The sequence below is a fragment of the Coturnix japonica genome, chromosome 4, assembly GCF_001577835.2.
Source record: "Coturnix japonica isolate 7356 chromosome 4, Coturnix japonica 2.1, whole genome shotgun sequence".
In the NCBI taxonomy this organism is placed as follows: domain Eukaryota; kingdom Metazoa; phylum Chordata; class Aves; order Galliformes; family Phasianidae; genus Coturnix; species Coturnix japonica.
This window is the reverse complement of record NC_029519.1, coordinates 12,424,525-12,444,357: the sequence shown is the minus strand read 5'-3', so window position 1 is coordinate 12,444,357 and position 19,833 is coordinate 12,424,525. Positions and strand designations below refer to the sequence as shown.

Genomic DNA, 19,833 nt, shown 5'->3' with positions numbered 1-19,833 from the left:
TTTCCAGGTGCTTTTCCACAAGATGAGTATGATTTGCTCATCTAGCTATTGCTTTATGATAGCACTCATTTATCAGGGAAAATGTTCTGCTTGAGTGTTTCTCTGTAAAGAAACAATGGAATATCCAGACTGCTCCTTTCAGCCTTCATCATAATACAGTTCTAAAAGTGCATTCTTTCAAGACTTGTTTTTCCTCTGCTTACCTAGTCGAGACTTTATTCTGTACCGGCACCCTGGAAGGCCACCCACTTATGCTACAGACAATGGCTTTGAAGACAAGGTGAGGAGAACTGAGGCGATTTCTTACCCCTACCCCTGACTCCTAGATTCCTTTGGTCCTGCTTAGTTGTGAAAACTTGCCACTGGAATTGTGCTCAAACTCAGTCTTTGCTTGTGCATTCAAGAACAGGCTCCCTAAGCTGGCTTTCTACTCACAGCAAAAGCACAGCTTTTGCACAAGAGTTAATCAAATTGTAGTAGCTTTGCTACTGACAGTGTGCTGTTCCCCTGTTGATCTATTTATAACTACAGCTCGTTGTTGGAAATGAGTCTGATTTTAATGAGAAGAGGTAACATCATAATTCCAGAACACTGTTTCATTTTTCTGAGTGAAAACGCTTCCTAGTGGTAATTGGGCTGATGTGACTAGATACAATGAGATATCCTGATTGAGTTTCTGAAGAGCAGAATGAAATATACACTAAGTATAGTGTACATGCTGAATATAGCTTATGTGAGAAGGCATTCTCCCCAGTCCTGGTGCCTCTCATCTAAAAGTCAGCTGAGATGTGGAGGTTTTCTTCCTGAAGAGGGGATGTCGACAGAAATGGGTTAATGTAACAAGTCGACTAATTCAGCTGACATACAGATAGAGTCCCATTAGGAAGGGGCTAATGGAATAGCTTAAAAAAAAAAAATGGAACTTATACAAGAAACGCTCTGTATTACATCCCATCTGACCCCTCTTGCTTTTTTTCTGGAGTTATATAGATGTGCCCTTGCAATTATGTGAATAGCTCAAGTGTGCTGCCAGTGAAGTTGCTGCAGAGTAGATTTCTGGATGGGCTATTATGTTTGCTGAAATTGTGAGCCTGTTCTGAAATCTGTGCAGCTTTAGCTCTTCTGTTCTTGGCTAATAATGTTATCTTTATACGGGCTTCACTTGCACCTAAAATGCATTTTTTTCCTCTGCATGGCTTAACCTAACTCCAAAATCCACTAAGTTTAAAAATCAAGCAGTGTGGTCTAAATGAGCATTTGTCCTCAAGGGTTTTACCACCAGGGCTTTTGTTAAGAGTTACCTGCTGTTCGACTGCACTACAATTCTTTCTGGTGTTACATATTTCACCATGAGATGAGAGACTGTGTTGCTAGAACATAAGGCATATGGAATTAAGAGCCCTGGCATCTTGGCTCCTACTGGGTGGCTGGAGGCATCCTTTCTGGCACTGTGCTTACAACAACTGTGTAAGGGCTGTTGCCAGTTGTAGTTACCTATTAATGGTCTTGTGCTGAGATAGGATGTGATAGCATGCATCTACTCTGTGTATCAATTCGTGTGTTGTGGAAAGCACGCAACTTCTCAAAGTTCTGCAGTGTAATACTGACTGGTACGAGCAAAGCTTATTAAAATGTATTGAGGGCTAGAGCAGCAGGTGTTCTTCTGGTTCATCTCATGGAGATGTTTGTCTTCGATGCTCACACAGTGTACGTCATAGATTCGGCATTGGATGGCTTGTGTTTTAATGGTAGTTTTAAATGGTAACTTAATTTATGGCAATTACAAATGCTGTTTTATCTCTTGAGCAATTGATGGTTTCAGAGTTGAACTGGAAACAAATACTTTTAATGCACTGTGATATATAAAAGAATGTTTTATGTTTATATAGTAGACATAAAGCTCGTAAATAAATCCATAAACTCCCGTTTTAAACTGATTTTACAGCTCTTTCATATGTATCTTTAGAAGATTTACTGTTTTCTTAAGTTCACGTTGGCTATAGAATGAAGTAGCATTGCCTAGAGCTAGAATATTCAAGTAAGAAGTATTAGGATTTATGTCATTCCATCCTTAAAGTTTTTCTTCTTCATTTTTCCAGATACTACTGTGCTGTTCTGGCAATGGCCATTATGACTCTGTATATACAAAACAGTTTCAAGCAAATGCTGCTATTTGCCAGGGTAAATTTGAAATTATTGTATTTTGTTTTATTATGAAGAAGAACTGTGTGTTTTTGTATGTTTATAGGCAGTGCTTACTCTGGTTTCCAGAGATGTTGAGGGCAAGAGATGAAGGCTCATTTTTTGTGCATTATTGTACACAGTATGCCTATCTGTCAAGTAGGGTAATGAACCAAATGCCCTCCATGTGTCCCTTCTCACATGAATTTTATGGTCCTCAATTAAATTTAGTATTTGTAGTATCTTGTAACAGTAGATATTACCTGAAGGTACATTTACCTTAAAAATCAGAGCTGTTGTGCATCTGATGTTAATTTGTTTAGACCTTTGTCTTGGTTTGTCCAGCTGTGTTATACGAGATCCTGTACAAAGACGTGTTCCTCGTGGATGAGGAGGAATTAAGGTCTGCAGTTGAGATGTTTCGAAGTGGTTCCAAGAAGAACAGAAACAGTGGCTGTCTAGAAAGTGAGGATACGAGCTTCGGTTGTCTTCATGAAAAAGTACCCAGAAATCCATCAGGAAAGAGGTAGTATTTGATGAGGGGGTGTATGGTAGCAGGGAAACGGTGAAATAAACAAAGTTTAAAACCTTGCTAAGGGCAGTGTGTTAGTAGGCTGATTTCTCCAAGTTCCTTTGAATGTCCGAGGGGTACTAAATTTCTTAGTGTTGCATGGCACAGGCTTAAAGCTGAAGTGTGTTGTGGAAGAGGCAGTGTACTTTCTTTAGAGCTCAGAGTTGCCATGGAATTGGGCTACTGGCTGTGTTATATTTGCATGCAACTTTGTAAAATGAATGTTTGTAAATAAAATGGTTGCCTTTGTCACCAGAGTACTCTTGGTGAGAAACTTCCTAGCCTCCTTTAGCTTTGTATAGGCAATAGTTTATTGAGAAAATTAACTCTTTTTTCCTTAATTGAATTGTACTCCATATGGACAATTAAATGGGGGCACCGTTGAAATCTGTTGCATCGCTTGGAGCGAGGGGAAGAAGCGAGCATACCTACTGAAAACCTTGGTATTCTTTAATCAGTCACTGCAAAGGCTTTAGGCATATCTGTTAGTAAAAGTTTTCAGGTGATGTTGGCTTTGTAGTGCCTGGAGTAGAGTGCTGTAATACTCAGCAGTGTGAGAATTCAAATCTATTCAGTGGGGTTATCTTCATCCTTTCCAAATGCAAATAGGAGCTATTGTTAGGGGGGTAGGTTCGGGGGGTGGCAAAGGTCACGTTCTTATAGCTCGGAGAAGACTTTTTCTGAGCTCCCTTACAGCCTTTTTTTCAGGCAAGATCTGCCACTTGATGGCACTATGGTGCTTTTTTTTTCTTTTTTTTTTCAGATTTTGTGAAAAATTAGTTATTTTAACCGTTCTTAGTAATTATACATTGAATCTTTTGTAATCTTATTTTAAATTGTTTAGAGGTGATGACTGGGAAGGCAATGATGCTGACAATCCAGTGGAAGATAAGTTCAGACAAGGCACTGAAGAAGCAAAGGTTTGGCAATTAGGGAAGAATTTCTTGTGTGAGGTTGGGTGTTTTGTGTTTTCTCCTCCTGTTGTTGCAGAATGTTTCCCATGTTGGGGTAACGTTTCTACTTAAAAATAACTTTCTGAAAGCAATTTGGTTTTTTTCCCCTTTTTTCCTTCTGTCTGCCTGTCGTTTGATTTTTGTCAGTTTTTGTTGAATTGGATAAGCCTTACCCCTTTCTGAGGATCTCTTGTTCTTTTATAGCTGATGTTTTGATTTGTTGGATTTTTTTTTCTGCTCCAGAAATTAAGTTCAACAGATGCTTCCTGGTCTGTTCTTTGCTTGTCTGAGAAGTGGTTTAGATCAATCTGCTTTCATTTTGAGCATAGTGTAAATATCTTTGGAACAGGTTTTAAGAAAACTCTTTAGAGGCCTGTTTCCAGATGGAGCAACTGGAATTCCCACCAATTGGAGAGGTCATGGCTTCATTGGTCTAACTAGTTTCACTCCAAAAGAATTGAAGGAATGCTGAGTGTTACTCTTAAGCCTCTTTTTGATCTTTCTGTGGTCTGTTGGCTTAGCTTCTGAGCTGAACAATCCCTAATTCCTGAATTCATCTTCATATTCTTGGGCTTTATTCTTTAGGCAAATACAGTAGAAGTGAAAGTTTGGGGAATTTGTGTGTGTCTTAAAATGGTCCATAGCTGTTGGTAGAATAGAGAGTATGCTGAACATTTTAAATGTGCTTGTAAGTTATAGTCCATTTCAATTCTTTCTTCTTAGACTCCAGAAAATTCCTCGAAAATGCCTTTCCCCTACAAAGTGCTAAAGGCTTTGGATCCAGAGATCTATCGAAATGTGGAGTTTGATGTTTGGCTGGACAGCAGAAAAGGTATCTTTAAATTTAAAAAAATCCACAAATCCAATATTTCTGCAGTGAGCTCAGTACTGAATATATGGATCTGATGCTTTTGACACCTTCTTTTAGTTCAGCTGAGGTATGAAGAATACTGGTTAATCCAGTTGATATTTGTAGGCAATACATCCTCTTACTAGTAGCTATTTCTTGGTTTCATTTCAAAATACCAAGTCCTGTTCTTGATGCTGTATAATGACTATAAGGTTGCTAAAACCTGACACCTGATGCTTAATGACTATAATGTAGGAAATACCAGGGCTCAAAGCAGAGTGCGGAGCAGAGTTCTGTGTTACTATTTCATTGTGCTGGGAGTCATCCAAATTTGAACCGACAGTTATTTATTTTTAATGGTATGCCTGAGAATTCCTAAAGCACTATTTTAGATTCAGTGTTCTATTGTAATGAAAGTCTCAACTTTAGCAGTGAGATATGTCATGTGAAATGAGTGTTTTCTTGCTTCCCAGCTTTCCTGGGCTTGAGCATCCTAGAGAGCTTTCATGGTCTTTGTAGCTTCAATGGTTGCTGTTTTTTCCTGGGTAACGTTTCCTTTTGGCCAAGTGTTACCAGTACTCTGGTGAGACAAGTCTGCTGTACTTAAGATTGGTATTAAATGCTGGATTAACACAGTACCATCATGAAGGGCACAAGCATTGCAGTAAGTAGGTCTACTACTTCATCAGCTGGATATTGTTTATCTCCTGTGACTTAGGTAGTTATGGTCTAAGAACAACTAGAGTTACTTTATCGTTACTATGAGGAATGCTGATGTATTCGTAGGGAATGTTAACACAGTTGGCCTGTAATTAGGAGTTGGGTGCCATCACGAAGTACTTGTAGGGTACTTGAAGAAAGAATGGTATTTTATAGGCTTTTTCCTTTTTATTTATTTATTCATTTGTTTTTAGAGCTTCAAAAAACTGACTACATGGTGTTTGCGGGGAGACAGTACTATTTAGGAGACAAGTGTCAGGTTAGTACTCAAAGGAGATTCAGTTATGGTAAATTACTAAAACTACTTCAAATAGAGTATGGTAAGCTGTGAAATGACTTCATAGAATCTGCCAGGGCTTTTCTCATTTTCTTCCTCGTAACTATTAATCAGATTTTAGTTTTTAATTAAATTTCTTTCTTAAGGTCTTTCTTTAAACATTGGGCATGAATGAAAAGCTACTTGGAAATTCATTGAGAACCAGTGATACAAATAATGTGAGTGCTGAGGTTCTGGACTGGAGCTCAAAATGCAAAGTGTGTGCAAAACTGAGGTTGCTGTCCATTAGATTTTCACTGGGAGTCACCAGCAAGTCTGTCCAGTTTTCTGCTTCTCAGTGGTAAAACATAGCAGGTTTCTTTTAAGTGACTGAGAGGGAAGAGAGGGTGAGGAGTGGCCAGGAAATGCTGAAATCAAAGTCAGCTTTTCTTTTGTTCCCCTATTGTATTTAGTGAAGATGTACGTCGAGATCACTTTGAGGTGGTGCTGATAACTCATTTAGTGACTCCCTTCTAGCTCACTGGAGCTTTCCTGCTTTATATTTTGTTCTCCTCCAGGTCTTACGTAGTGGTCCTCCTTGCTACTTATCTGGTTGACACGGTGTGTGAAAGTAAGTTAGAAGGCAGGAATCCATCTTCTTAAGCCTGTTTTACAGTAGTTTACGCATTGCTTGCAAGACTGTTTCTTTTCCTTCCTTTCTTAAAGCTATCTTGCCTATCTTGCCTGGTCTGTTAGTGTTTGATGTTCCTGGCCCATCTCGTAACGTGAAATCATCTAGGAGCTAGGAACTTTGCTGTTAGTGGTTTGTAGACAGTATTTGGTCCCTGATACAGTTAGGTTTTTTTCAGAGCTTCTCTTGTTCTCCCTCTAGGTGCGTCTGGATCCTGGAGGTAAGTATTACAATGCTCATATCCAGGAAGTTGGGCAGGATAGCAACACGGTGACTGTTTTCATTGAGGAGCTGGCAGAAAAGTAAGCAATCTGGTGTGGGTTTCAAGTCTGAACTTTTTATAGTGGAGTCTGTGTAGTCACAGATGGTTAAGATAGGGTTGTTAAGATACTTCGAGAATAAAGGAGAAAGGAGGCTTTGAAATAAAGTGTGGAGATTTGCTTCCTTGCTGATTATCACTTTCCAACTAAGATGATGTAGGACAATTTTTCTCTTGTTTGTAATCACATAAAGCATCATAATGGTTTTTGTTAAGTCTTGTTCTTCTCAAGAATCTTTGCAGATCGGGCATAACTCCTGGATAGCAAATTACTCTCTGCTACCAGTTTCTGAAGCTTTTATGTTGTAATCTCAAAAAATAATGTATGTTTATGATGAGTCTCATCACATTCACCACATTGCTGTTCAAAGCATTTGCCTTTCTCCAAATCTGCAGTTAGGCTTATCTACATGTTGCAGAGATTCTGTCTCGTTAACTGCTTCCAGATAGACTTCTGAAGGCATACCAGTGCAGGGGAAAGGGGCTTGATTTGTGAAGTCACTAGCACTGGGACTGAATCCTACCTTACCTTTTCTAATGTACGGAATATGCAAGTAACAGTAATACGTGCAGAGAACAAGATATTTTTATTCCCCCAAAGCGCTCTATAGTCAACAATTTTGCCTTTTTTTGTTTCCTTTTTTGTAGTGTTACTTCAGCATATGTTGCTGTGTTCCTGCACGTAGTATATTCTTGCAGTGCTGCTAACATGAGTGTTTTTCACATAGGCATACCGTTCCTTTGGCAAGCTTAAAACCAGTGACACAAGTAGCACCTGTCCTTGCTTGGAATGTGGTTCCCAGCCGAAAAGGAGGAAGCTATCAGAAAGGTGGTGGATACTTCTCAGGAATAGGTTTGTACAAGTTTTCCAGAGGTGTTCCTTCCCTTTGGGGAGAGGTAGGATAGGGAAAGATGAATTTTAGCAATACCAGTCTTTGGATGACGAAAGTGACTTAAACTTGGCCTGTGATATAAAATCCACTTGTGACAAGGACTTCATGTAAAGTGCTGCTTCACACAGAAGGATGAATTTCCCTATGTAAAATAGCAAATCCCATGAAAGTACATAGTAAGGTTCATGTTGCTCAGAATTTTGAGAATAATTTTGACATTTGAGAACCATTTATGAAGATTAGATCTGCAAACCAAAAAGTGTGTGTGATTTGGCCTTAGAAGAGGTGTGTGGAAGGACTAGAGTTTTGCTGTTGCAGTAAACAGGGACTGTGTTTGATTTAGATAGTGGTTATTCCATAGTGTTGGAATAAATGTAGCCTTTGTGAGGACGCTTTAAAACTGCAAATACTTGTTTCATCAGTTGAAACTGGGAAGGTGTTCATGCTTGTATTCTGCTTGCTGTTCAGAATGCATGATAAGTTCTTCAAAATAAAGATAGGAAGTTTGTGTGTTTTGGATACTTCCTCCCTGCTGTGGAGTAGGCTGTTGTTTCTCTTTCATACATCCAAATAATGACTCTTCTCAAATGACAGAAAGAAAACATAGCTCTAGAGTAAGCTGCTTAAAATATAAACCTGTGTTTTCTGTCCTTAACTGAAACTGCAGAAATGGATGTGAAAACACGGAAGAGATTGCTTAAGAAAGTTCGTGGAAAGGAAGTCTTTATGGCAATGGCTTATAGTAGGGGTCAGCCAGTTCTCCCGCCCCGGCTGCAGCATGGTGTTCCCCCAGGGCGCTCTCCTCCAGTTCACTGCTCGCAGGGTGCTGGAAACATGGCACCTTATGGACCCTATCATCCTCCGAATCCTCCCCAGAGGCATAACCGTGGATTTGGAATGACGAGGTATGAAGCCTTGAAAACTTATCTGAGGTTACTGCTTGTTCTCTGTTCTTGCCGTGGATTAGTTAGGAGAGAGCTTGTGCTATTTAATAGATAAAACTATAGAAGAGTTCCATCTGAGAGGCACTTCCTGGTAATTGCACCTTTTACCCTTTAAACTTAGGGGATCTGCCCGATTTATAAACAGGCACAACATGGTTGGCCCTCAAATAGCATTCTACCCCAGTCCAGGAAAGAGATGCTATCAGAACTATGACAGTTTCTCCTGCAGGTCACGGTAAGTGAATACAAACCTCTTTACAGAATGTTCTACTAAAAGAGATATTGAGGGTGGTGGGAGAGGGATGTAGAGGGCTGAGTGGATTGTTAACGACACAGTATTGATCACTGAGATTATTGTGCCTTTCCAAACAAGAGAGTTAAATTGAGCAGCAAAACTAAGGTGAAAATCCAGGTAGCAGCAGGTAGCAGTGATTCTTAACCTTCTTTCTCTCTTTTTCTTAAAGTTCATACAGCCGTAGCTGCCGTCAGATGCAGTGTGTGAATAAGGAATGTCAGTATGGGTTTGTACCAGAGAATGGAGAAGAGCCTCAAGGATCAGAAGAAACAATAACTTTCTATGAAATTGAAGAAGGGAATGAAACTTCTTTTCCTGCCTTAGCAGTAAGTTATGAATGATGAGTATGTTGTTCATTTCTTGGAATGAGCTTTAGCATTAAGTATGTTGTAGGGGAAGGGAAGGCTAAAATTGGAGTAGATCTGTAGGCTCTGGGTAAAGTATCCATGTTTCTAGGCTTGTCCCTCTTTCTGTCCAGCAGTGTTTGTTTTATTTTCTCTTCAGTATGTTTTAATAAAAGTGGGGCCATATTTTTACTTCCCACAGCAATCTGAAAATGAGGTTTAGGGGAGAAAAAATTCCTTCTTACTATCAGTGTCTGTCTGATTATAAATACTGTGGGAGTTAGTACTTCAGTTGTTCTGCTGCACTCCTAATCTGTGGTTTGAGTAACCAGTTTCATGAGCTGTACAGTTGATAGCCTGGATAATTGTTATAAGTTGAGATGTTTTGCTCTAACGTTTCTGAAACTGTTGGTTTTTTTCTGCTACAGAAATGAGAGAAAAATTCAAATCTAGCTTCTTTTAAAACAGGCTTCATAGGGTGCTTCTTTCATCTTCAATCTAATACATTTTTAAACAGTGAAATCAATCATCTTTCAATTTTTATGTAAGCTTAGTACAAGTTACACTTGTGTTTAAATGAGAGAGTGAATCTGCTCAGGGTTCTTTCAGCAGCCTTTGTTTATTCATCTGCTTGTATTAAGCATGTGATATTTGCTCTTATTTCTTCCAAGGCTGTTAAGGAGTAGGGGCATTATCTTGTAATACTCCTTTTCCTTCCCCATTCCCCCTCCCATTAAATCGGGATAGATCTCTAGCTTGTTTTTTCATCCCCATTGCTAAGCTGTGTCTTGACCCTTTCATATAAGACAACTGTAGGTCTTCAAAAATAAATTTTGCACTGGGTGTGAAGCAGAATGAAAGGTGCAATATGTCCACCTGATCTACTGCATACAGGCTGCAAAGAGATGGATGGAAGGACTGAGTTCTAGTAAGCTTTGGTTACAGCAGGCTTGGTCTTCCAGCCTTTTTCTGTTAGTGTGTGCATTAAACCTGGAAAGTCTTGAGCTATTTATGGATGCACAATTCTTGTTTTGCTTTTCAGGGCCAGGGTAGCCCTACTGCAATTGTTCACAGTCCAGCAGGTTTTTGGGTAGCAAGAAGAGGCCCCAACTCAGTTCCAGCCAACAAGCAGACCCTGAATCCCTCAGAGGAAGATGTAGAAGAAACGAGTGAAAATGGTGAGTTCTTAAAGAGTTAATTATCTTTGTCTGATTTTCAAATAAAGTCACTGTTCTGTTAAAGCTTGCCAGAACATCGCTGTTTTGATAACATGGGTTTGCAGCAAGGCAAACTGCTGTGTGATGTAGACTTGGCAATAGCAACCTTGATATTGCTGGAATAGTAAAATGGGGAAGAAAAAGATCTTGGATCTTACTATTTTCCTGCACAAAACAAGATGATACTGAAAGCAGTTCAGTTAATTAATGCAGTGAAATACAATTTCAGTAACTTCGGCTTTAACTTCTACTTTTCTGGAATCAGAGCTTTCTATTTTTTCCTTTCTAGGGAAATTTCATGACGAATATCTGTATGCACCTCCAGGTAAATAAAATGTTAGGTTTTACTGATACTTCATTTGGTGAATGCACCCATTACAACGTGTTTTAAAGTTTCTGAACAATTAGATGTAGTGCTGTAGTTTTTTTATTAACTTTTCCCATGTCTTTCAGATCCAGACTGTGAAACTGCAGCAGTGTTTCATTCAGCAGAGCCTACAGCAAACTTGGTAAGTGTTAGTCCCTGCCTGTTCAGATTTGTAATCTTCAGGTGTGTGCAGCATTCTTATTGGAAACTGTCTGTGGACTCAGGCTTACCACAGTAGGTCAGAAGCTGATTTTGGCACAAAGGACTGGTAGTTTCACTTCTGTATTCCTCCCCCCATCTCCCTCTCTTTGTAAACCGTGAGGGTTTTTGTCTGGGTCTGCAAGTACATCTAAACTGTACTTTCCATCTTTCTCCTCTGCAAACTGTCTGAGCACTGTTTACTTTTCTTCCTTTTCTGTTCCAAAAAGCACTTGCTTTTGCCATGCCACTCTTCAAGTTGTGTACTAGTTTTATTCCACTAATGTGTGATGGGAAAGATGTCACCATTGATGGAACTGACATTGAATTTTCTTATCTGAAACCAGTCAGTGGCTAATTCTGAAGTTCTCCATTCACTTGCTGAACTACAGTGGGTGTGAGAGGCTGTCCTGAGCATGTCAGAATAAAACTGATCTTTCGTGAGTTACAAAAGAAGCTTAGTGCATGAGTAGTTCATAATTGGGAGATTCTTAGAAATCCAGTGTTTGAGGTGTTGTTACTTCTCTGCTTCTAAAATGGAACGTTGTGTGCTTTGGAATCCCTGCAGGAAGAAGGGCCAGTGTCCGTGTCACCTCAAGATGGAGTGGCTTCCTACGGCTATCCCCAGAAGGTAGTGTGTAGTACGTTATTGTGGAAGCTCTTTGGAGAGATGACTGCTGTGTTTGGCCTGTTTGGGATTTTATTCTTTCTTTGTAACAAAACCATGTAAGAGAGAATATTATCCTCCATAAATAAAGCATAATGGAAGGGTGGAAAGATGCATTTGCAAGTTCCTGCAACTTACTGTTATTTTTAGGTTGGTATTTTTCAAGCCAATTTTTAGAGAACTTGGATAGGTAGGTGTCTTTACAACTAGAACTTCCAAAATGTGTTTTTGTGAAGTGAGAATTTCTTAAATCTGTGATGTTTCCATGGTTGTTGACAAAGCCAGCTGTAGAGGTACAGTACTGAATGCTCTTGATTCTTTTGCAGGTGATGGTGAACTCCGCAGTAATTGCTACCTCTGCAGGTGTTAATGCTGCCCCACCTACAGTCTTCTCCTCAAATTCTGCCTCCACACAAGCCAGTGTCACAACAGCAGTTCCCCCACAAACAGCAATTCAACCAGTTCTAGTCTCTCCCCCTTCTATAGGGAGGCCAGGTAGGGTGTGCATGCTAAGGCTTTGGTCTTGGATGGTCTGAGCTTTCAGTTGCCTTTTTCCCTTCCACTTCCTTTCTATGTATCCAAAACAAATGTGGAAAGTGACTTGGCGATGAGGTTACAGCTACTGATGATGACGACTTCATGTTTCCATGCTTTGAAGGGGATGCTTGCCTCTGAATTTGCGTGGGAACTGGAAGTCTGCTCTGGGGCTGTTTCCCTCGCCCCACCTGTCTTTATCCTTCACTAGCAGGTTCCTTTTTAAAGGCAAGTTCATCATTGCTTTTCTGTGTTCTGTATGATTAATTTCCAGTATGTTGGGCTACTGGTGCAAGTCTCAGGGTTTTATTACACCTTCCAGAAGAGCCATGAGCTCAAGCATTGAATCCAGTTCACTTTGTGAGATGTCTGTCTTAAGAAAAAGACTTTCACTCTTTACAAAGAGGATTTTTCATGGCTTCTGTAGCTCTTTGTTTGGCACGAGGAAAAAAACCCTCCTTCCACATTTCAATTTATTTTTTTTCCCCACTTGAGAGTTCAGTCAGCGCAGTTCTCTGTAAGCTGTCTATTTGATGGCACCTTTATGAGGAACCTGCTGGTGTTCTAGAGATGTGGGCCACCTAATAAATATTCAACAGAAATTTGTCTACAAACCAAACTTTTGCCTGATACATCTTGAACATTGCCTTATTTTTGTGGGTTTACAGTGATGCTTTTGATGGCTCAGAGTATTCTGTTCCCTGTTGTTCTAGGACAGATAATTATGTAAGAAAAGCCTGACCTACTTCTAGTATGAAGAACTGATTGAAAAAGAGACGTTTGTTCTTAACTGAAATATGAAGCTTGAGAACAGACAAACAGCATCTGAAATTGGAACCTTCCTGTCTGGTTTTAAAAATTTCTTCTGGGCTTCTCTTAAAGTGGGAGGGAAGTGATTACTAAGGAGAACTTAAGTTAAAGTCACTGAGCTGAAAGGAAGTCCAGGCCTAACTTACCTTTTTCCTTTCTTGAATAAGAAGGCATTGTAAACTTGACTTTTGTTTCTTTCTAATAGTACCAGTTTCTTCACTGCCATTCCCAATTTATTCAGCTCCTCTTCCTCCAGCTAATGAGGTGGGAGAAGCTGGTGCCGTTCCTCCACCTTACTCTTGTGATCCCAATGGCAGTGATCTGCCAAGAGGTAATGAAGATGTTTTGTTCTTTCTATTATTGCTGCACTTGGGCACGCTTCTGACTTGTGTTGTTTATGAAACTGAACAGAATACCTGTAGTGACAAGAAATGGCTCCCTGCAGCTCACAGGTGGATAAAAATATTTTGGATGCTTACGGTAAAAAATCCTAGTTATGAATAATAAGTTCATATTGGGCTCAAACACAATTTGCTGCATCAGACAAAGTTGCATCAGGCAGCATAGCTTGGTAAACAGTGCAGCAGCAGAGCTTGATTTGGGAGTTTATCAGTATAGCCCCTTGTTCTGTCATTGTGGCTTTCAGGACACAAATTAGGCCTGGAGTCTGCAGAATTCTGTTTAATAACCCAAAGATCAAGCCATCTGCCGTCCCTGACTATGAGTTAAGTGCCTCAGATACAAGGATGACAGTGCTGCTTATTATTATGTTATGTTATCTTGCTTTGCTCTAGGTAGGAATGCTCTGAGGCCCAAGTGTGCCACTATCACATCACTGCACACATCTCAAAAGGCAGATAAAACTATTGTGATGCAGTGTCTCAGCTGATAAAGAATTTCATGGCTATATGTAGTTTTGGGCAGCTGTAGAAAATCCTTTCTTCCCTGTGCATATCCCCGTGCTCAGCCTTCTGATGGTGCGCTGGCTCAAACTACCATAAGGATTAAAGTTTTGAAGCACTGTAAAAGCAGATTTGGTTACTCGGCCTGCTTGTTGTGATGTGAAGATTCACTTGGTCATAATGTCGTGCTCAGGCTGGAGCACACATGCTCTGGATAAGTGCTGGTGTTCAGTCAGGGCTTACGTGTGTTACAGTTGCAGCGAGTACAACAGCTTTGGCTGTGGCTGCCTCCTTTGGCAGGTAGCACCCAGGGAGGCTGTTTTTGGAAGTACTGAGGCTGAGCTAAAGATGAGCTGCAGCCTGCACGTGAGAGCAGCAGTGCAAAACTGCCAGCTTATGTTTGTTCTTGTACTGAGTCTATCTCTGCACACTGGCCAAAATACACGTTTTTTTATGTATTCCTCCCATAGACTGGAGAATGTCTGCATGTGTTTCTGTAGCCGTCTAGAGACACAGAGGCTGTGACTGATAACAGGCTTACCTTTAGCTGAAGTACCTGAATTTACAGCTTTCTCTGCTGCTGATATGGAGAAACAGCCTTTCATTCAGGGTTGAACAAGGAAAAGAACTGTCTGTGTAACCATAGGGTCTGTAAAATCCAAGCATTCCTTTTTCCACCATTCTGAATGCTGCAGTTTCTGACTATCTGACTCGATTTCTTTACCACCATCACCCTGGAAAAAGAAAACCAAACCAACAGCGTGCTCTTGGAACTGGCTGTATTTCAGATATTTGGCAGTTCTGAGTTTTACTGCTTCAGAACAGAAAGCGTCTGACTTTTATTCTGAAATCTGTTTGAAGATGGAGCAGCAAATACTTCAGTAACGCAAATTGTTTTCATGCTCGATTCAACATACTGCCATTAAAGTAGTTTCATTGTCCCTGTGTGGAAGTCGCATGAAAGCACTAATCCTGGAGGGCTGGTTTTTAGATAATATGAAGAGCTACTGCTGATATCTACAGCTCAGGTAGCTGCATCTGCTGGATTGTAAAGCAGCTTTGGGCCAGAGTGTTGAGAATTCTTTCAGTTGCATTTACCATGTAACATGTTTATTTTGCCAGCAGTTGATCTGGAAGTAAGCAGGATGCAAAAACTTTAAGGCATGACTGCTCGAGGTCTTCTCTTATAGGTACTGCTAATGCGTTTTGCAATAACTCCTTTGCTGGTATTCTCAGTTGCTGTTTTTCAGTCTTGAGCATTTGACTTGCTGTTTCCCCACTGCAGTAGTACTACTGTAGATTATTCTATGTACACACCAGAGTTAATTGTCTTCCGCTTCAGTTAAATGCCCTTTACTGAGGCTTTCAGCCCTTGGGAGAATTGGGTGTTAAGCGTACTGACAAGAATCTGGAGTGGATGTGGATTAATAACCTCTTCAGACCCTTGCCTGCAGCTCTTCAGCTCATCATAATGCTGGCCATGGCCTTCTGGGGATAGACTCCAGTTTCTTTTTGTTGTTTCTTTTTCCAGTTCTCGGGGTTGATTGAATCTTTTTAATGATGTTTAGGGCTTGGGAAATGGCTTCTGTTAACACAGCAACCTTAGGTATCTTACTCTCACCTTGTTTGAAGCAGCTGAGAAGGCTGCTTGCTGTTAGAGTGTCCTGGAGAGTGCTCCTTTCCTGTGGCAGCATTCAAGATTGATCTGAGCTATTCAACTGAGCAGCGAACTTTGTCCTCCTGTACCATGAGATTAAATTGTATCAGTAGTTAACGTGATCTTCATATTTTCATGCCAAGGCAGTTAACTTCTTCTGGCTTTAACTGTTATTTCACACTGTCATTTTGTTATACTGAAGACTGACTTGATTTCTAGACATCTGAAAGAGGAATATAAACAGAAACTGGTCCCCTACTGTACTGGCTCCTGTTCCAGAACTCCCCAGACGTCAGTATTTCCTCTATCAGTTGGTCACTTCAGTTTCCCAGCTCCTCCTTTGCACTTCTATTGCTGCTATGAAGCAGCTGTTTCATTCAGTTCTTAGGCTTGTTTTGCATATATTTGCATAATCAATTGAAAAATCAGATTAACAAAATCATCTTTCCAAGGTAGATGCGGTTTTGGCTACACACTAAGAAGCTGACAATTAGGTGAGCCTTCCAGTTATTTCTAATATTTAACTGGTTAATGTCCGAGCCAAATCAGCAGCCCTTCTGGGAGTGAGCTGTTAGCTGTTCTTGGAGAGCACACACAGATCCTCTCTTGCGTTTAAGTGGATTGTGGCCTTCTCCAATGTGCTGAACAGCAAAAGAGTGTGAATTGGCAGAAGAGGAACCAGTCCTTCATTCATTTCAAAATAGGGATTTGCATTTCCCATTTTATTCCTGCTTACAGCAGACAACAATACTCAGTACTATAGAAGAGCAGGGCTATGAAAGTGTGTGTGCAAAGTAGCTGGGTAGCAAGCAGGAAAGTCAGTTGGAGGCTGTAGTTGAGGGAAGAACTGAGGTGGTAAGAAGAGAGCAACGCTTCCAGAGTTTCTGTATAACCCAGAGTTGAAATCCTTACTGCCTTGTTTATCTCAAGTTGTTCCCCTGCTTTGCTGCTTTGATTTTTCAGGTCCTCTCAGTACTAAATCAGACCTAACCTGTTGCTGTCTGTCCTTCCTGAGCCTTTAAGACAAGGCATTATTTAAGACTGAGAAAGGAGTTTCTTATGCACGGTTCTGGTACTGCATCCTGTATTTAAAACATGCTTGATTCTCCTCTGCTGTCAGTGGCAAACCTGGAAGGTTTTAAACAGCTTCGCTCTTCTGGGACTGTTTAGACTGTGAAAGCCATGTTCTGCTGGGCAATGCTTTTTAAAGTTCCTTTAAGCTGCTTGGATTGCTGGGAGCAAGTTGTCCAGTATATTGTACATACATCTAACTTGATTAACTTAAAGATGCAATATTGATAACAACCAGTTAAACTCAAGATATATTCTTTACCCTCAAAACATTAAAGAAAAAATAATGCTAAGATAGTTACTTATTGAAATGACTTAGAATGTTCTGGATGTGTGTAGAACTCTTTTTGCTCATCTGCTCTTTAATGCCATATCCTTTAATTTCAGATACGAAGGTCTTGCAGTATTATTTTAATCTGGGATTGCAAGTAAGTGCTTTTAAAGCGAGTACAGTAAATTGCCTGTAAAAACTGCTGCTTTTCTTGACAGGTGTACTGATGTATTTAAGACTTCCAGGTGTGCTAAATGTGCATACTGTGTAGATGACAATTATTACATATAGGCTTGCTTGGAAGCGATTAAAGTATAGGTCAGGAACAACGTTCTAACTCAAATTGCAAAGCACATTAGTGTGTCTGGTTGTTTACTCCGATTTTTGTGAAGGATGAAGAATAAATATTCTCTCAGCGAGGGTAAAGGGGAAAATGGAACTACTGGGAAAATTTGTCTGCTTAGATGAGATATCAAAGGCTGTTTGAAGATGGATGGTTTGAGTCCTCTAGGATATGCACGGCTCAGACCAGTTAGCACCATTCCTTTGCCTTGAGAACCATTGCTCTGCTAAAGAGCACTGTCTGCAACAGTTGTCTGTGCACCAGCAGTCACGGGCAGTGTCAGTGCTGGAACTCTGAGGAGTAGCAGCAGTGTGCCAGATTCTTCAGCTGAACAAATGGAAAAATCTCCTTGAATATGGCAAACTCCCTCTTAATAAAACAGGATAGAACTGAGTTGGTAGTTGGAGCTATTACAGCAAATTTTCTGACACTGTGTGCTTTATTTTTTTTCCTCCTTCATATATAACATCATTGTCTTTGATATGAAACTACTGGTGATTTGGAGGAGGGATGGAGACTATGTGGTTCTATGCCTGACCTTGTTTTCTTGTTGTCTTTCTCCTCAAAGTACTATCACCAGAGTTACTGGCATTCCATGGTCTATGTACAGCCAGTGCCACCAGCATCATCTGTGGAGGCTTATTCAGCATATCCTGAGCCAGCTCATGTCATGGATCAGTCGGTACCTCATCTCTACGATGCTGGGCGAGCTGAGGTCCAACATGTTCCCCTTGATGTGCCTGCAAATGGTTAGTATTTGACTATAAGACCACATACAGAAATTGTGAAAAGTGAGGTAATAGCTTTCAGACTACAGCTGCTCCACAGGAATTGCTTTCTTGCATCTTTATAGCATATAGGAAGCATGAAGTTGGGAGGGCATAGTGCAGACATCATAATGGGTTATCTTAAGTTCCTTAAAATAACACTAGAGGCATTCTTGTAGCCACTGATGCCAAGGGCTTTTTAAAACCATGAGAAGGAAGTAGTAGTCAGTAGTAGTCCTTTCTAGGTTTGCACTCACTGAACTAATTTCAACTTGGGGGAACTTACTCTGAAATCACGTTGAAGGAATATCATCTTGCTCACTGATAAGCTTATAATGATGATATCAAAATAATGCCTGTTTTTAAGGTAAAGGAGACAACTGAGTTTCGGCAAGCCCTGAGTATTGCTGCTTTCACAAGTGTTTTTTCAGAGGAAGACACTGCAAACCTTAGCTTTAGGCTCTGTGCTGAGCAGTTACCTCTGAATAATCCTTACTGATGGCTGCTTCTACTGTGTGGAGAGCTACAGCAAAACTTAGCTTCACAGAGCTGTGCAGGCAGCTTGTAGATAGACTTGGCAGTAAGAGGATTGTGTTAAATGAAGAAAAAGATGTCAGGAAGGTCAGATCCCTGCCTCGTGAAAATCTGGAATGTGGCAAATGATCAGTGCTGGGAAGGAGCGCATTGTAACAGCGCTGTTGCTTAGACACGTGCAGGCTTAATGCTGATAATGCTTCAGCCTGTTCATCAGGCATAGTTCTGTTGTGTAGATTAGCACCCTCTGGTCAAAGATTAAATAGGCAAAGAGCATATTAGCCCTTTACCTGAGTCTCATGAAAAAATTCTTACCATTGGAGAATACTGTTATGTCGTTCTTAAATGTGCTTCAGTGAGAAGCTGGGTAAGCTGTCCTCAAGTCTAACTTGGGACCTGTGATGCTTTTGATCCTGCTTATCATCTAAAGGCATTTTTTGCTTTTGGACACCAAATAGTGCTGCATTCATGCTGATGAAAGTCATAAATAAGAGTGAAAGGTGGTAGTAAATGTGTATCCTTTTCTTTTTAAGGTAACTTTCAAAACACAGAGCCTCCAGCCCTGTCCCATGGCATGGTGTATTACCCGGTGGTGTCAGACCCCTATAGCCAGCCATCTGCTCCAGGGTTTGACCCTTGCATCTCTTTAGTACCCGCCTATCAATATATTGGTTCGTGGCATTCATTAAATCCACCACATGGAAATTCTGCACGAGTTCCTAATGCTGTAAGTTCTGGACAGCTGCACCAAGTCAGCTATGTTGCCTCACCTAACCCTGCGGTGCCTTATGTGCCTCCAGGAATGTAAGTCTGGGAGGGTGTAAGCTCATTTCTTGCACTTAGTTTTTCTCGTCTTTTTTCCATTAACTTGTATTGCTTTGTAAGTGTTTGTCTCAGTGGGCTGGGGTGACTGATCAGATTGTGTTCGATTCTGTGTTTCTTGCTAATGATAATGAGTTTGACAGGATGAAGTTTTAGTAGTTCATCTAAGGCAGCATAGGAGAGGAGTATCCATAAACTATAGCGCAGGGGAACACAATGCATGTATTAGATTACATTATAAAATGTGTAAAAACATACTGTCACTAAGGGAAGTTGCATTACGTACCTGTGTGAGTGGGTACACCGTAGCACTTAAACACGTGGTTCTTGTCCAAGCACAGCTGCCATTACAGCCACAGCAACAAATTGGGTTCAGAGTTGGTTAGAGGACAGAATTGTTTGAGATAAGTTGGTGTTCAGATTTCACAAAACAAAACTTGTTTTGCTGTTAGTGATCACGTATTTGTAATATGTGGTTTCATTCTGTGTTGGCTTCATGGCTCCTAAAAATGGAAGATATTGCTTCGACCTGTTCTACTGTATATCGTTGTGTATCTGTAAGATGACGTTTTGTGAAAGCTGTTGCACGAGTGGTGGTAGTTCTGGTGTCTGATTAGCACTGATAGCACAAAATAAAAGCATCTAACCCATGGAAA

General features: G+C 40.5%; 1 protein-coding gene across 1 annotated transcript in view; it reads left to right on the top strand.

Annotated features, from left to right (window-relative positions):
* The window catches only part of ALG13 (ALG13 UDP-N-acetylglucosaminyltransferase subunit), a 28,666-nt gene extending 8,833 nt beyond the window's left edge, over window positions 1-19,833 (top strand). Inside the window, exons 9-28 of the mRNA XM_032444130.1 lie at window positions 208-280; window positions 2,100-2,181; window positions 2,527-2,707; window positions 3,597-3,672; window positions 4,429-4,537; window positions 5,470-5,534; window positions 6,424-6,524; window positions 7,270-7,394; window positions 8,102-8,339; window positions 8,500-8,613; window positions 8,843-8,999; window positions 10,060-10,195; window positions 10,524-10,559; window positions 10,688-10,743; window positions 11,368-11,430; window positions 11,793-11,961; window positions 13,016-13,141; window positions 16,828-16,868; window positions 17,623-17,803; window positions 18,889-19,833. Of these exons, the coding sequence (XP_032300021.1) occupies window positions 208-280; window positions 2,100-2,181; window positions 2,527-2,707; window positions 3,597-3,672; window positions 4,429-4,537; window positions 5,470-5,534; window positions 6,424-6,524; window positions 7,270-7,394; window positions 8,102-8,339; window positions 8,500-8,613; window positions 8,843-8,999; window positions 10,060-10,195; window positions 10,524-10,559; window positions 10,688-10,743; window positions 11,368-11,430; window positions 11,793-11,961; window positions 13,016-13,141; window positions 16,828-16,868; window positions 17,623-17,803; window positions 18,889-19,163 (2,404 nt within the window). The 3' untranslated portion in view covers window positions 19,164-19,833. The remainder of the gene's footprint in view (window positions 1-207; window positions 281-2,099; window positions 2,182-2,526; window positions 2,708-3,596; window positions 3,673-4,428; window positions 4,538-5,469; window positions 5,535-6,423; window positions 6,525-7,269; window positions 7,395-8,101; window positions 8,340-8,499; window positions 8,614-8,842; window positions 9,000-10,059; window positions 10,196-10,523; window positions 10,560-10,687; window positions 10,744-11,367; window positions 11,431-11,792; window positions 11,962-13,015; window positions 13,142-16,827; window positions 16,869-17,622; window positions 17,804-18,888) is intronic.